We start from the raw sequence: 14,404 nt of genomic DNA, 5'->3' as shown, positions 1-14,404 counted from the left end.
ATTATTGGAGGGAGGGATCCCCACGCAGCAAGAAGAAGGTGGCGAAGGGACACCGTGTTACATATAGGTTCTTCAATTACTCTTCTAGCTTCATTCATCACTGCACCCTAAAAGACTTGGAATTTGACTCAAAATACTATTATGAGGTTGGAATTGGACACACAAAGAGGCAGTTTTGGTTCATGACCCCTCCTGAAATTCACCCAGATGTGCCCTACACATTTGGTCTAATAGGGGATTTGGGTCAAACATATGATTCAAACAAGACACTTGCTCACTATGAATCAAACCCGAAGAAAGGGCAAGCTGTTCTGTTTGTTGGAGATTTGTCTTATGCAGATGACCACCCGAATCATGATAACAATAGGTGGGACTCATGGGCCAGGTTTGTAGAAAGAAGTGTTGCTTATCAACCTTGGATTTGGACTGCAGGCAACCATGAAATTGACTTTGTCCCTGAAATTGTAAGCTATTTGCACATTTTTGTTTGGGATTTGTTATGACACTCCAATTGATCATGTTTTCAAATTTCAGGGGGAAAGTGTACCTCACAAGCCTTTCACACGCCGTTACCCTGTCCCTTACAAAGCATCAGGAAGCTCTGCGCCCTTTTGGTATTCTATCAAGAGAGCTTCAGCACACATCATAGTCTTATCTTCATATTCAGCATGTGGTACGTAACATTCATTCATTTTATTTTCCCCATATAATCCATTCAATGTTTAACTTTTTTATATATATCAATATAGGTAAATACACCCCTCAATATATATGGCTTAAGGCAGAGCTAGCAAAAGTTGATAGGACCAAGACTCCATGGTTGATTGTTCTTCTGCACACTCCTTGGTATAACACCTACGACTATCATTATCTGGAAGGAGAAACCATGAGGGTTGTGTTTGAGCCATGGTTTGTCAAGTACAAGGTTGATGTCGTCTTTGCTGGTCATGTCCATGCCTATGAACGATCTGTAAGTGCTAAAGTATAAATGAGAAAGTTGATGTTAGAGCCTACTTTGTCAATTCTATTTTTAACTTGCATATATACTTTATTATTATTATTATTTAAAATTTGTAAATCACATTTTGTGGAGCACCATATCAGGAACGTATCTCAAATATTGTAAAAGGTCATTGGGGACCTGTGAAGGATCAGTCAGCTCCTGTGTACATAACCATTGGTGATGGGGGCAACATTGAAGGCTTAGCAAACAAGTAAGCAATAGAATAATTTATTATTCTATATCTTAACATTTTTTATTTATTAAGTTATATAATACTCAAGATTCTTATACCTAAATCTTAAATGCTAAAAATTCTAAACCATAAATCTTGAATCTTAAATTCTAAATTTTAAACTTTTCAAAACTTGAGGATTAAAAAAAACTTTACAATAAAAATAGGCTATTTGGTTATTCACTTGCAATATGACATAATTAGGAAAACAAAGTATAATTTGACCTTATTATAAATTTCATAATGTGATGTTTGGTTTGATTACTGAAAATATGTGGATTATTGTTGCACTGAAGGATGATAGAGCCACAGCCAGAGTACTCTGCATTCAGGGAAGCAAGTTTTGGACATGCCATTTTTGATATAAAGAACAGAACGCATGCTCACTATAGTTGGCACAGAAATGAAGATCAATATTCTGTGGAGGCTGATTCAATGTGGTTTTTCAATAGATATTGGCACCCAATTGATGATTCCACAACTAGTCAAAACCACTAGAATAGTTTTGAGCATTTCAATTAATTTATGTTCTAGATTCTCATGCTGATTGATGAAACAATTTTAAGATTTGATAATGGTATGAACACCAAGATCTAAAATTTTAGTTTAAGTTATTGTTTTCAACTACTTTTAAATGATTTAATCCTGATTGACTTCAAACAAATCACACGAACAAAAAATCTTATTCAAATCGAGCTAAGTTAATTAATCTAGTCTAACCCAATTATTTTAGAGAAGGAAAAAAAAAACGACCATTTCTTAAAAACATTTAGAATCTATTATCTATAGCCTTCTTTTAATTCATTATCATAATTCTCTAATATTTGGTCCAACACATACATAAGCTTTAACTTTGGTTGGTTCCACTATGTACACTTTGTCTCTTTCATCGTCATTGACCTTTTGAATTCGTCTCATCTTTGAAAAACTTATGAATAAACACAAAATTAATTAGTGAGCATGAAAAATATTTGATGGAGTAGTCCATGGATAATTTTTGTTTTTAATAAAAATATTTAGACTAGTTACTCAAATCAGTCCCTAAAAATTTTTAAAATGGATATTTTAGTCCAAAATATATTAATACAAAAAACATCTCTAAAGTTTTACTCTGGAGATTTTAAAAACACATTTTAATCCCAAAAAAATTAATATACAAATTAATCCTAAATTTTTTTTCTGCACACATAACAGTCTCCCGTCTTCGCCTATTTTCTGACGTAAACAAATATTAATTTTTATATGAATTTTTTTATTTTTAATTTTATACATATTTTCTCAAATTAATAATTTTATTAATTGTACATAATTATTAAAATGAATATTAAATTTTATTGAATAAATATAAATTTAAAAATAAAAAAATATATTTTTTTTAATCCTAATATATTTTTTTGTCCATAATTATATCATATTTATTAATATTTTTTAAATAAATACTTAAAAAATAATATTTATATATATATATATATATATATAAACTATCTTATGTCCTCACTCCTTTTCTCACAACTGAACTTTGTTGAAGCTTTCCAAATCAAACTCTCCTAAAATTCTCAATCACAATTCTATCTCTCCCACATTCCCAATTTCCAATCCTTTAAGACTATTTTCAGAAATTCATTTCGGTCTCTATTTATAATTTACATGTAATTAAATAATTAATAAATAAAAACTCAAAGCATTTTTCTCTTTTTTATTAAAAAGAATTAACTTTAGTTTTTGATATGGTCTCATTTAATTAATTAATTAAAATTAATATAGTTACTAAAAATATGTAAATGGTATATATAAAGTAATAAAATATTAATTTATTAATAATAATGATAATATAGTAACAGCTAGTTTTATAACGGCCAATTTTATAATATGGTTAGCATTTTAAATTTTATAAATAAAAATAAACAATCCAATCAAAAGTTATTTTGTAAGGTGTCAAAATTAAATTTATTTTTTATGTAAATAAATTTAATTAATTATAGTTTAATATAACAATATAAACAATAGTAAAGACTGTTATTTGAGTTATAGTTTGTTGACTAATATAATTATTTATATTAATTATGATTTAAATAATTATTATATTTAATTAAGATAAATCACTTGTTAAATAAAGATAGATATAATTATTCAATATAATTACTTTTTATAATTATTAATAAATTAATTATAATTTAATTATTTAATATAATTATTTAATGAATTATAATTTAATTATTTAATAAATTATCATATGTGAAATTACAAAGTTATTTAATATAAACATACATGTAATGTAATATATATAATATTTTTTATTTTTTAATAATTTGTCACATGTCAAGAAATTATTCACAGTTGAAACTTGAAAGTTTTTTTTAGAAAGACTCAGTTTTGGTCCTTGTGAAGAGACTCTTTTCACTTTTTACTCTATTGACTTTTCTGTCCCCATAATAGAGTCTTTATTTATTATACAAGTGAATTTTCAATTCATTTTTTTAATGAAAGACCTCCAACAATTGAAAAAGAGAGAAGTGTTGTAAAATAAATAAAGTTATATTAAATATAAAATAAAGGTGTATAAATAAAAGACTTTAATATTAATATAATTAGTTCAATAATAATTTATATATGTATTTATTAATATTAAATATTGTAATGTGTATATATATATAAAGATAGAAAGAAGTATAAATTAAAAGTAAAGAGAGAGAGAATTGCTTTTGTTTATTGTTACTATACATGTGCTCAGAGGCTTAAGCCTCTCTCTATTTATACACATATGGAACACCTTTTTTCCACGGCTCATATATTGAAGAACAAAACAATTTTTTCATTGAGAAACTGAGCGGCCTATATATTAATGGGCATCCAACTCAGCTTCTTATCACAATACTTCTCCTTGGATGTCCATTTAGGATTATTGCCTCATTAAAATCTTACTAAAGTAAAACTCCGTGGGAAAAACCTTAGTGATGGAAAAAGAGTATAATATCCTTTGTGATGAGGACTGCCTCATTAAAAACCTTGTCAAGAAAAATCCAATGGGAAAAAAAACCTGACCAAGAAAAAAAGAGTACAGTCTCCCTCTTTTGTCGACATTATTTAATGTCTCGAAATCGGTGCATCCCAATCTCATGTACCAATCTTTCAAAGGAGGATTTTGGGAATGACTTTGTGAATAAATCTGCCAGATTGTCATTTGAGCGGATCTGTTGGAAATTAATTGTCCCTTGATTTTGAAGATCATGAGTGAAGAAGAATTTGGGAGAAATGTGCTTTGTTCTATCGCCTTTGATGTATCCGCCTTTAAGTTGAGCAATACATGCTGTATTATCTTCAAACAGGACAGTTGGAGCTATCTTATGGTCAATCAGTCCACATGATGACATAATATATTGGATCAAACTCTTGAGCCAAAAACACTCGCGACTAGTTTCATGTATCGCGAGTATTTCAGCATGATTAGAGGAGGTTGCTGCTATCGTCTGTTTTGTGGACCTCCATGATATAGCTATACCACCATATGTGAACAGATATCCTGTTTGAGATCCCTCTTTGTGTGGATCAGATAAGTATCTAGCATCTGCATAGTCAACTAGTTGTGACTTGGATCCATAAGGATAAAACAATCACATATCAACCGTTCCATGAAGATATCAAAAAATTTGCTTGATTCCACTCCAATGTCTTTTGGTTGGAGAGGAACTATACCTTGCTAGTAAATTCACCGTGAATGATATGTCAGGTCGCGTATTATTAGCAAGATACATTAGCGCTCCAATAGCACTAAGATGTGGTACTTCAGGACCAAGGATATTTTCATTCTCTTCTTTAGGACGAAATTGATCTTTTTTCACATTCAAAGATCTTACGATCATTGGAGTACTTAATGGATGTGACTTATCCATATAAAATCTCTTCAAGATCTTCTCTGTGTATGTTGTTTGATGAATAAAGATCCCTTTTTTATATGCTTAATCTGCAGGCCGAGACAAAATTTAGTCCTTCCAAAATCTTTCATCTCAAACTCTTCTTTTAGAGTTTTTATAATTGTTGGAATCTCTTCAAGAGTTCCAATGATATTTAAATCATCAACGTACACAGCAATTATAATAAATCCAGATGCAGATTTCTTTATGAAAACACATGGACATATATCATCATTCTTGAATCCATTTTTGGCTAGATACTCAGTAAGACGATTATACCACATTCGTCCAGATTGCTTTAGACCATATAAAGATCTTTGCAATTTGACTGAGTATAACCCTTGCGAATATTCATTGGATGGTTTAGATATCTTTAGTCCTTCAAGGACTTTTATATAGATATCTCGATCTAATGAGCCGTATAAATAGGCTGTTACTACATCCATTAAATGCATATGCAGTTTATGATATGCAGATAAACTGACCAAATAACGCAATGTTATCGCATCTACTACAGGGGAATACGTTTCTTCATAATCTATACCGGGCCTTTGTGAAAAACCTTGTGCCACAAGTCGAGTTTTGTAGCGCACAACTTCATTTTTCTCATTTCTTTTTCTCACAAATACCCATTGGTATCCAACAGGGTTTACATCTTCTGGTGTACGGACTACAGCTCCAAAGACTTCACGTTTTACAAATGAGTCTAACTCAGCCTTCATGACTTCTTTCCATTTTGGCCAATCATTCCTTTGTCGACATTCCTCAACTGATCTTGGCTCAAGATCCTTACTTTCATGCATGATATTTAATGCCACGTTATATGCAAATATTTCATTGACAATTGTCTTATTTTGGTCTCATTTCTCTCCTGTAAAGACATAATTTATCGAGATCTCGTCATTTTCACAATTTTTAGGTACCTGAATGTCTTCTGGCATTATATCAGAATTTTGGACAACTTCAGGTATCTTTACTATGTCTTTTTCAACAGAAATTGTATTTACCTCTTTTTTTTTGAGAATTTTTGTCTTTGGAACTGACAGGCCTGCCACGCTTCTGGCGTGTATTTGCTTCGGTGGAAATTTGTCCAACTAGGACATCAATTCGAATTGGGGCATTTTCCGCTGGTATATAAGATTTGGTTATCCTCTTTGTATCGAAAAATGCATCAGGCAATTTATTTGCTATTCTTTGCAAATGTATAATCTTTTGAACTTCTAGTTCATATTGTCCTGATCGAGGATCTAAAGGCATCAAGCATGTTGCATTCCAATTAAGTTCCTTTTCAGGAAACTTATTCTCTCCCCCTAATATTGGAAATTTTTATTCATCAAAATGACAATCCGCAAATCGGACTTTAAATACATCCCCAGTTTGTATCTTAAGATACCTTACTATAGAGAGAGAATCATATCCAATATATATCCCCAATTTTCTTTGGGATCCCATTTTAGTGCGATTAGGTGGTGCAATGGGAACATATATCGCACACCCAAATATTCTTAAATGGGAAACATTTGGCTACTAGCCGAATGCTAATTACATAGGGGAGAACTGATGGTAACTCGTTGGCCTCAAACGAATAAGTGCTGCAGCATGTAAAATAGCATGCCCCCAAACTGAGGTTGGGAGATTTGTTCTTATAAATAAGGGTCTAGCAATTAATTGGAGACGTTTAATAAGTGATTCTGCTAACCCATTTTGTGTGTGAACATAAGCTACTGGATGTTCAACACTTATTCCATTAGCCATACAATAAGCATCAAAAGCTTAGGAAGTAAATTCACCAGCATTATCAAGACAAATTACTTTGATCAAATTTTCTAGAAATTGTGCTTTTAATCAAATAATTTGAGCCAGTAATCTCGCAAACGCCAGGTTGCAGAAGACAATAAGCACACATGTGACCATCTCGAAGATGCGTCTATCAGGACTGTAAAATATCTAAAAGATCCATATGGTGGATGAATAGGTCCACATATATCACCTTGAATCCTTTCTAGGAATTCAGGAGACTCAAATCCAATCTTTACTGGTAATGGCCTTAAAATTAACTTCCCTTGAGATCATGCAGCACAACAAAATTCACTAGATTTAAGAATCTTCTGGTTCGTTAGTGAATGTCCATGGGAGTTTTCAATAATTATCCTCATCATGGTTGTTCTCGGATGACCCAATCTATCATGCCAAGTTATGAATTCATTTGGGCTAGTAAACTTCTGGTTTACAGTAGCATGTGATTCAATTGCACTAATCTTGGTATAATACAACCCAGATGAAAGTGAGGGTAATTTTTCTAATATAACTTTCTTATTTGAATCATGAGTTGTGATACATAAATACTCATGATTCTCCTCATTCATAGTCTCAATATGATATCAATTTTGGCGAATATCTTTAAAGCTCAACAAGTTTCTTCGAGACTTAGTAGATAACAGTGCATTATTTATTATAAATTTTGTTCCTCCAGAAAACAAAATTATAGCTCTTCCGGAGCCTTCGATCACATTGCCTGAGCCAATAATAGTATTAACACATTCTTCTTTTGGCATAAGATGGGTAAAATATATATCACTTTTGAGAATAGTGTGCGAACTTGCACTATCCGCAAGGCATACATCTTCATTACATATCCTTGCCATTCTCTTCAAAGACAAATAATAATAAAATGAGTAGTATGCACAATTAAACTGAATACTTGATCGAAATTATTTTTCTAAGAAATACTGCACATAAAATAATGTCATATACTAAAATTTTGTTTTAAAACATGACATATTTAATGATTTCAAAATTCATAAACATTTATATATCATATTTGAAACTTAAATACATAGAAAATAAAACTTAACAATAAGTTCTTTACATTATTTATTTACATGAATAATTAACAATCTCACACATGACCAATGGCCCTTTCCACCACAACGAAAACACTTATCCTCTGTTGATTTATTCTGCCCGATATTTCTTTCTTTATCCTACTTCTGGTGAGATCCTCTCATTTGAATATAATTTCTTTTCTTTCCATAATTTTTTTGTTATTAAAACCTTGCCATTTACTTTTTCTGGGGTAATTTGCCGCATTTACTTCAGAAAATGGGACGACGCTAATTGGGCGCGCTTCATGATTTTTCAAGAGCAACTCATTGTTGCGTTCAGTAACAAAAAGGCAAGAAATTAACTCAGAATATTTTTTTAAACCATTTTTCTCGATACTGCTGCTGCAGGAGCACGTTCGAGGCATGGAAGGTTGAGAAAGTTTTCTCCAACATATCATAATCAGTTATCTTTTTCCCACATAATTTCATTCGTGAGGTGATTCGAAATATTGCAGAATTATATTCATTTATAGATTTAAAATCTTGTAGACGCAAGTGCGTCCATTCATATCGAACTTGAGGAAGTATCACCGTTTTTTTATGATTGTACCTTTCTTCAAGGCTTTTCCAAAGATCTGCAGGATTTTTTAATGTGAAATATTCATTTTTTAATCCTTCGTCAAGATGACGACGAAGAAAAATCATGACTTTGGCTTTATCCTTCTGGGATGCATTATTTTCAGCCTTAATAGTATCTCCAATATCCATTGAATCAAGATGAATTTCAGCATCTAGTATCCATGATAAATAATTGTTTCTAGATATATCAAGAGTATTGAATTCAAGATGAGAGAGATTCGACATAATAAAAATTTATTACCTGAGTCTTCCTAAAAATTTGATCAGAGTCTCGTGATGATAACGTGTTGTAAAATAAATAAAGTTATACTAAATATAAAATAAAGATGTATAAATAGAAGACTTTAATATTAATATAATTAGTTCAATAATAATTCATAAATGTATTTACTAATATTAAATATTGTAATGTGTATATATATATATAAAGATAGAAAGAAGTATAAATTAAAAGTAAAGAGAAATAATTGCTTTTGTTTATTGTTACTGATGGATGTATTCAGAGGCTTAAGCCTCTCTCTATTTATACACATATGGAACACCTTTTTTCCACAGCTCATTTATTGAAGAACAAAATAATTTTTTCATTGAAAAACTGAGCCACCCATATATTAATGGACATCCAACTCAGCTTCTTATCACAATAAGAAGTTGAATTCCTCCAGGTAGTTCGAAGAGAGTGAGTTTCTCCTCAGAGAAACTTGTAATGTCTAATGATAACTTGTCATGTGATAAGTTATCTTCAAAATAAATAATTATATTAAATTATAATTATATTAAATATTATAATTATTCATTACTAATTAAATAATGATATTAAATAATTAAATCATAATTAATTAGTTAATAATTATAATATTTAATAGAATTATTAATTAATTATTTTGGTCGGTTTGTTTATTTTTATTTATAAATTTAAAAATGCTAATCAAATTACAAAACTAGTCATTGTAAAATTAGCCGTTGTAAAATGAGTGAAAAATGACAAACTCTTCGTGTGATAGCATGTGAGAAAAGAATTAATAAGTGGCTTACTTAATGGTTCCTTGTATTCGTAGAGTTAATTAGTATGTTTTATTTTTATCGTGTATTACCATATGTGATGTAGTATATTCATTTGTGATGTAACTTTTCAGATTAGTCAATATTATTGTGCCGTTATTGTTTATGAAAGTGACCCTTGCAAAACTAGCCATTTTAAACTTAGACAAGAAAAAACTAGCCGTTAAGTAGCCGTTGCAAAACTAGTCGTTGAGAAGTAACTACTTGTTGCGGATACACTTATAAATATCAACTATCAATGATTCAACAACTCTATTTCAAATCTAGTTTCTCACCTTAAAAAAATACTAAAAAATACATTTTAGGATATGACTAGAAATTTTGATGATATGTTTAATGAGGCTTTGTGTGGTAAAAAAAGACGCCGAGATAACACACTTATGGATAATTGGATTGATGAGTGTTTATTCGATAATTCAGAAGAAGAAGATATCAATAGAAGCTCTATCTCAACTCTTCGTTGATAGATCAACAGAAATCGAAAAGCAGGACATGATCGCCTTTTTCAGGATTACTTTACAGATGAGCCGGTGTATAATCCTGATATTTTTGACGGAGATTTTGAATGAGAAGACATGTTTTCTTTTGGATAGTAGACGCTCTCTCAAATGTTTATCCATATTTTCAACAGAGGATCGATGCAGCTGGGAGAAGAGGCTTGTCACCACTCCAAAAATGCACTGCTATACTACGGATGTTAGCATATGGCATAGCAGCTGATGCTGTTGATGATTATATGCGCATAGGCGAGAGCACTACAATTGAATGCTTGAAAAAATTTGTTGAAGGTGTTATTTCGGTGTTCGATGATGAATACTTGCGAAAACCAAATTCAAATGATGTATGATGCCTACTACAAATGGCGGAGGGTCGTGACTTTCTTGGCATGTTAGGTAGCATTGACTGCATGCATTGGCAATGAAAAAATTGTTCAAAGGCGTAGAAAAGTATGTACATGAGTGATTATGGTGGAGTTGCAATCATAGTACTTGAGGTTGTAACATCTTCAGTTGTAGCATCTTTAAACCTCTGGATATGACATGCATTCTTTGGAGTTTCTAGTTCAAATAACGATATTACATGTTAGATCATTTACCAGTATTCGATGATATTCTAAATGAACATGCTCAGGAGGTAAATTATATTATTAATGGTAATAATTATACCATGCGATACTATTTAGCAGATGGTATTTATCTTGAATTGGCCACATTTGTCAAATCAATCTCAAAACCACAAGGAAAAAAACACAAGTTATTTGCACAATACCATAAAGGACAAAGAAAAGATGTGAAGTGAGTATTCTGAGTGTTGCAAGCACATTTTGCAATTATAAGTGATCTAGCGCGCTTTTAGAAAAAAAAAAGAAGTTTGCAAACATAATAAGAGCTTGTATTATATTGCATAATATGATTGTTGAGGATGAAAGAGATACTTATGCAGAAAAATTTGCTCAAAGTTTAGAGTATGCCGATGTCGAAAATGACTTATCACAACCTCAGTTGGGAGAGAAAGATTTTGTACCATACCATCAATTTCTCCAAAGAAATGCCTAACTTCGAAATAGGTAGCAGCATAGACAGTTGAAAGAGGATTTGATTAAACACATATGACAATTTCACAATAATTGTCGTTAACTATAGAGTTTAACTATATTTTCCTTTATATTAAGTAATTTTACAAATTAGTGTAATCTTAAATTATATATTGTATATTATTGTTATATATGAATTTTTTTAATATTAATATTTTTTAATTGTGAATTTTTTTTGAATTTATAAATTTAAATAATATTATTATAAAAAAATAAATCATAATTAATTAGTAATTCTATTAAATTTTATAATTATTAACTAATTAATTATAATTTAATTATTTAATATTATTATTTAATTAGTAATGAGTAATTATAATATTAAATATAATTATAATTTAATATAATTATTTATTTTAAAAATAACTTATCACAGTTATCATTAGACATTACAAGTTTCTTTGCGGAGGAATTCGCTCTCTTCGAACTACGTAAAAAAATTCAACTTCTCTCTTTTTCAATTATTGGAGGTCTTTCATTTAAAAAAATGAGTTGAAAATTCACTTGTATAATAAATAAAAACTCTATTATGGGTACAAAAAAGTCAATAGAGTAAAGAGTGAAAAGAGTCTCTTCACAAGGACCAAAACTAAGAGTCTTTCTAAAAAAAACTTTCAGCTGTCAATAATTTTTTGACATGTGATAAATTATTAAAAAAATAAAAAATATTATATATATTACATTATATGTATGTTTATATTAAATTAGTGAAGTGTCCCATACGATGCACAGATATGATAAGTATAAGAAAAAAAATTAATATTAAAATACAGTTAAATTAATTACTTAATATAAATTTTTAATATAAATTTTTTATATTAAATTATATCATAAAAATAAAGATGTATATTTTATTTTTTTAAAAATGCAAGAATTTATAAAAAAATAAAAAATACCGTTTAATTATAATAAATGCATTATAATATAATTGTATAATAAAGTTGTGAATAAAACAATTTAATATTAAAGTCTTGTAAACAATTTAATAATAAAATTAAAATTTTAATAAACAAATTATTACCTTAATATAACAAAAAATATTTGTTATGTCATTTACTAACAAATTTAAAAAATGATGAAATTCTATTAATAAAAAATTATAATACAATGCAGTATAATTATCACCATATTTAGATAATGAACTTTTAAAAGTTTATATTTGAAGATAAATGATATTATTAATGAAACTAAAATTCATACGACTGGCAAGATTCTCTGCCAAACTAAAATCAATCCCACACTAAGCTGTCAATTAATGAGACACTATGTAATAAGCCAAAAAAAAAATATGACCCGTAAATCAAAATCAATTGCAATAGAAACTTAAAACTAAGATTTCAAACTCAAATTAATAAAAAATCAACCAAGAGGATGAGGGTTCCATTAACTGGACCATTCTTTATTAATGACTCCAATGTTTATAATTTTATTAATATTTATAATTAATTTTTTATTTAATTTGTCTTTTTTTAATGGGATCATAATCTATATTATAAAAAAAATACAATAAAAAATTATATATACCAGGATTATAATTATAAAAAATACTAAAAATAATAAAATTAAATATTTACCTTAGTAGTGATGAAACAAATCTAAAAATTCTTGATGATGTGTTTTATATAATATATTTTTAGTTCTCTTAGTACTCTTTTTTAATATCCTATAGTTTTTACTATTATGATTATTTATGGTTAATTTTTTGTTTAATTTACTTTATCTAATGGGATTAATAAATCATATTATAAAAAGATAATAATAAATATAATATACAAAAATTACAATTATAAGAGTATATAATGTCAAATAAAAATAATAAATAATAAAAAAAAGAACTCATATAAATAGAAATAATAAGAATTTTATAAATAATACAATAACATGTCTAAAGAATAAAATTGGTAAAGAAAAATAAATGTTTAGTGTAAATGGCTAAAAGCCCGCTAATGAAATGCATAAGCAAGAAATTGTTACTTCTTGTAAATGTGATTTTGAATACAAAATCACTTCTACCTTTGTTAAACAAAAAATTAACTCAACAAAAACGTGCCTTTTCTCTTTGGACGGATTTGCCAAACACACTATATATCGTTGTTGTGCTCTCTGCTTTCATAATCTCATTGCATGTGCTCTTTGTGGCGACGACTCAGTACTTTTTAGCGATATGCTCTCTTCCGTCGCTTCCTCCTTCGTATCTATCACTACAACATTGAAAATCACCACGAACTCCACCGCACCTACTGCGACCACCACTGCCATAGCATAATCCACCACCGTAGCAGTCGCCATCTCATCCACCGCCGCAACCCTACCACCAGCGATAGCGTTGCCTCTACTGCGATGACTCCCCTAAAGGTTGGAGCCATCAGGTACAGTGACATTCTCTATCTTAATGCATACACTAACTCTATAATCTCCACCTCCGACTTAAATTAGGATCAATAAGAATTATAAGAAGAAGACGAATAAGAACTATTGAAAAAGAAGAAGATATACAAAAACAGAATTAGTGAACGGAAAAAAAAAAGAAAAGAAACTAAAGATGAAGAAGTAGAAGTTAAGAACTGAAGAAGAAGAGAAAGAGATAAAAATGAAAACAGAAAATAGAGAGAATCCTTTTTTAATTTTAATTTTGTATTCAAATTTTAAAATTTTAGGCGTGTGTGTACATGTAAATTGTAAAGCAAGTTGAGAAAGGGAATAAAATATCAGATACGGTCATAAAAAGTGTGATGCAATAAAATTGGTTTGACGTTGGAGTGTAATTGTAATATAAATGTCATGATAATTAAAGGTAATGAAATTTTGGTGGATAAATAGTCATGAAAAATGTGGTGTAATGAAATTGGTTTGATATAGGAATGTAATATAAAATGTGATGATGATTAAAGGCATTAAAATTTTGATACATGAATATGTATAATAGAAATTGAGAATAAACCTGAAAGATAACACATAGGAATTCCACTATAAGAATAACTTTCTTTTCAATGCATGTTATAGGATAACTTTATAATTTCACATATGATAATTTATTAAATAATTAAATTATAATTAATTAAATAATTATATTAAATAATTAAATTATAATTAATTTATTAATAATTATAAAAAGTAATTATATTGAATAATTATATC

At 29.1% G+C, this 14,404-nt stretch overlaps 2 protein-coding genes across 2 annotated transcripts in view; both read left to right on the top strand.

The window, feature by feature from the left end:
• LOC107462562 (purple acid phosphatase-like) overlaps window positions 1-1,845 on the top strand; it is a 2,291-nt gene extending 446 nt beyond the window's left edge. The window contains exons 2-6 of the mRNA XM_021129512.2: window positions 1-464; window positions 535-673; window positions 750-970; window positions 1,105-1,214; window positions 1,532-1,845. The exon at window positions 1-464 is cut by the window's left edge and continues 73 nt beyond it. Of these exons, the coding sequence (XP_020985171.2) occupies window positions 1-464; window positions 535-673; window positions 750-970; window positions 1,105-1,214; window positions 1,532-1,733 (1,136 nt within the window). The 3' untranslated portion in view covers window positions 1,734-1,845. The remainder of the gene's footprint in view (window positions 465-534; window positions 674-749; window positions 971-1,104; window positions 1,215-1,531) is intronic.
• Window positions 1,846-10,366: 8,521 nt separating this feature from the next.
• The window catches only part of LOC107462515 (uncharacterized), a 10,445-nt gene continuing 6,407 nt past the window's right edge, over window positions 10,367-14,404 (top strand). The window contains exon 1 of the mRNA XM_021130204.1: window positions 10,367-10,513. Within this exon, the coding sequence (XP_020985863.1) occupies window positions 10,367-10,513 (147 nt within the window). The remainder of the gene's footprint in view (window positions 10,514-14,404) is intronic.

The sequence above is a fragment of the Arachis duranensis genome, chromosome 8 (assembly GCF_000817695.3).
Source record: "Arachis duranensis cultivar V14167 chromosome 8, aradu.V14167.gnm2.J7QH, whole genome shotgun sequence".
In the NCBI taxonomy this organism is placed as follows: Eukaryota; Viridiplantae; Streptophyta; class Magnoliopsida; order Fabales; family Fabaceae; genus Arachis; species Arachis duranensis.
The sequence above is the reverse complement of the archived record's forward strand: the minus strand, read 5'-3'. Positions and strand labels throughout refer to the sequence as shown.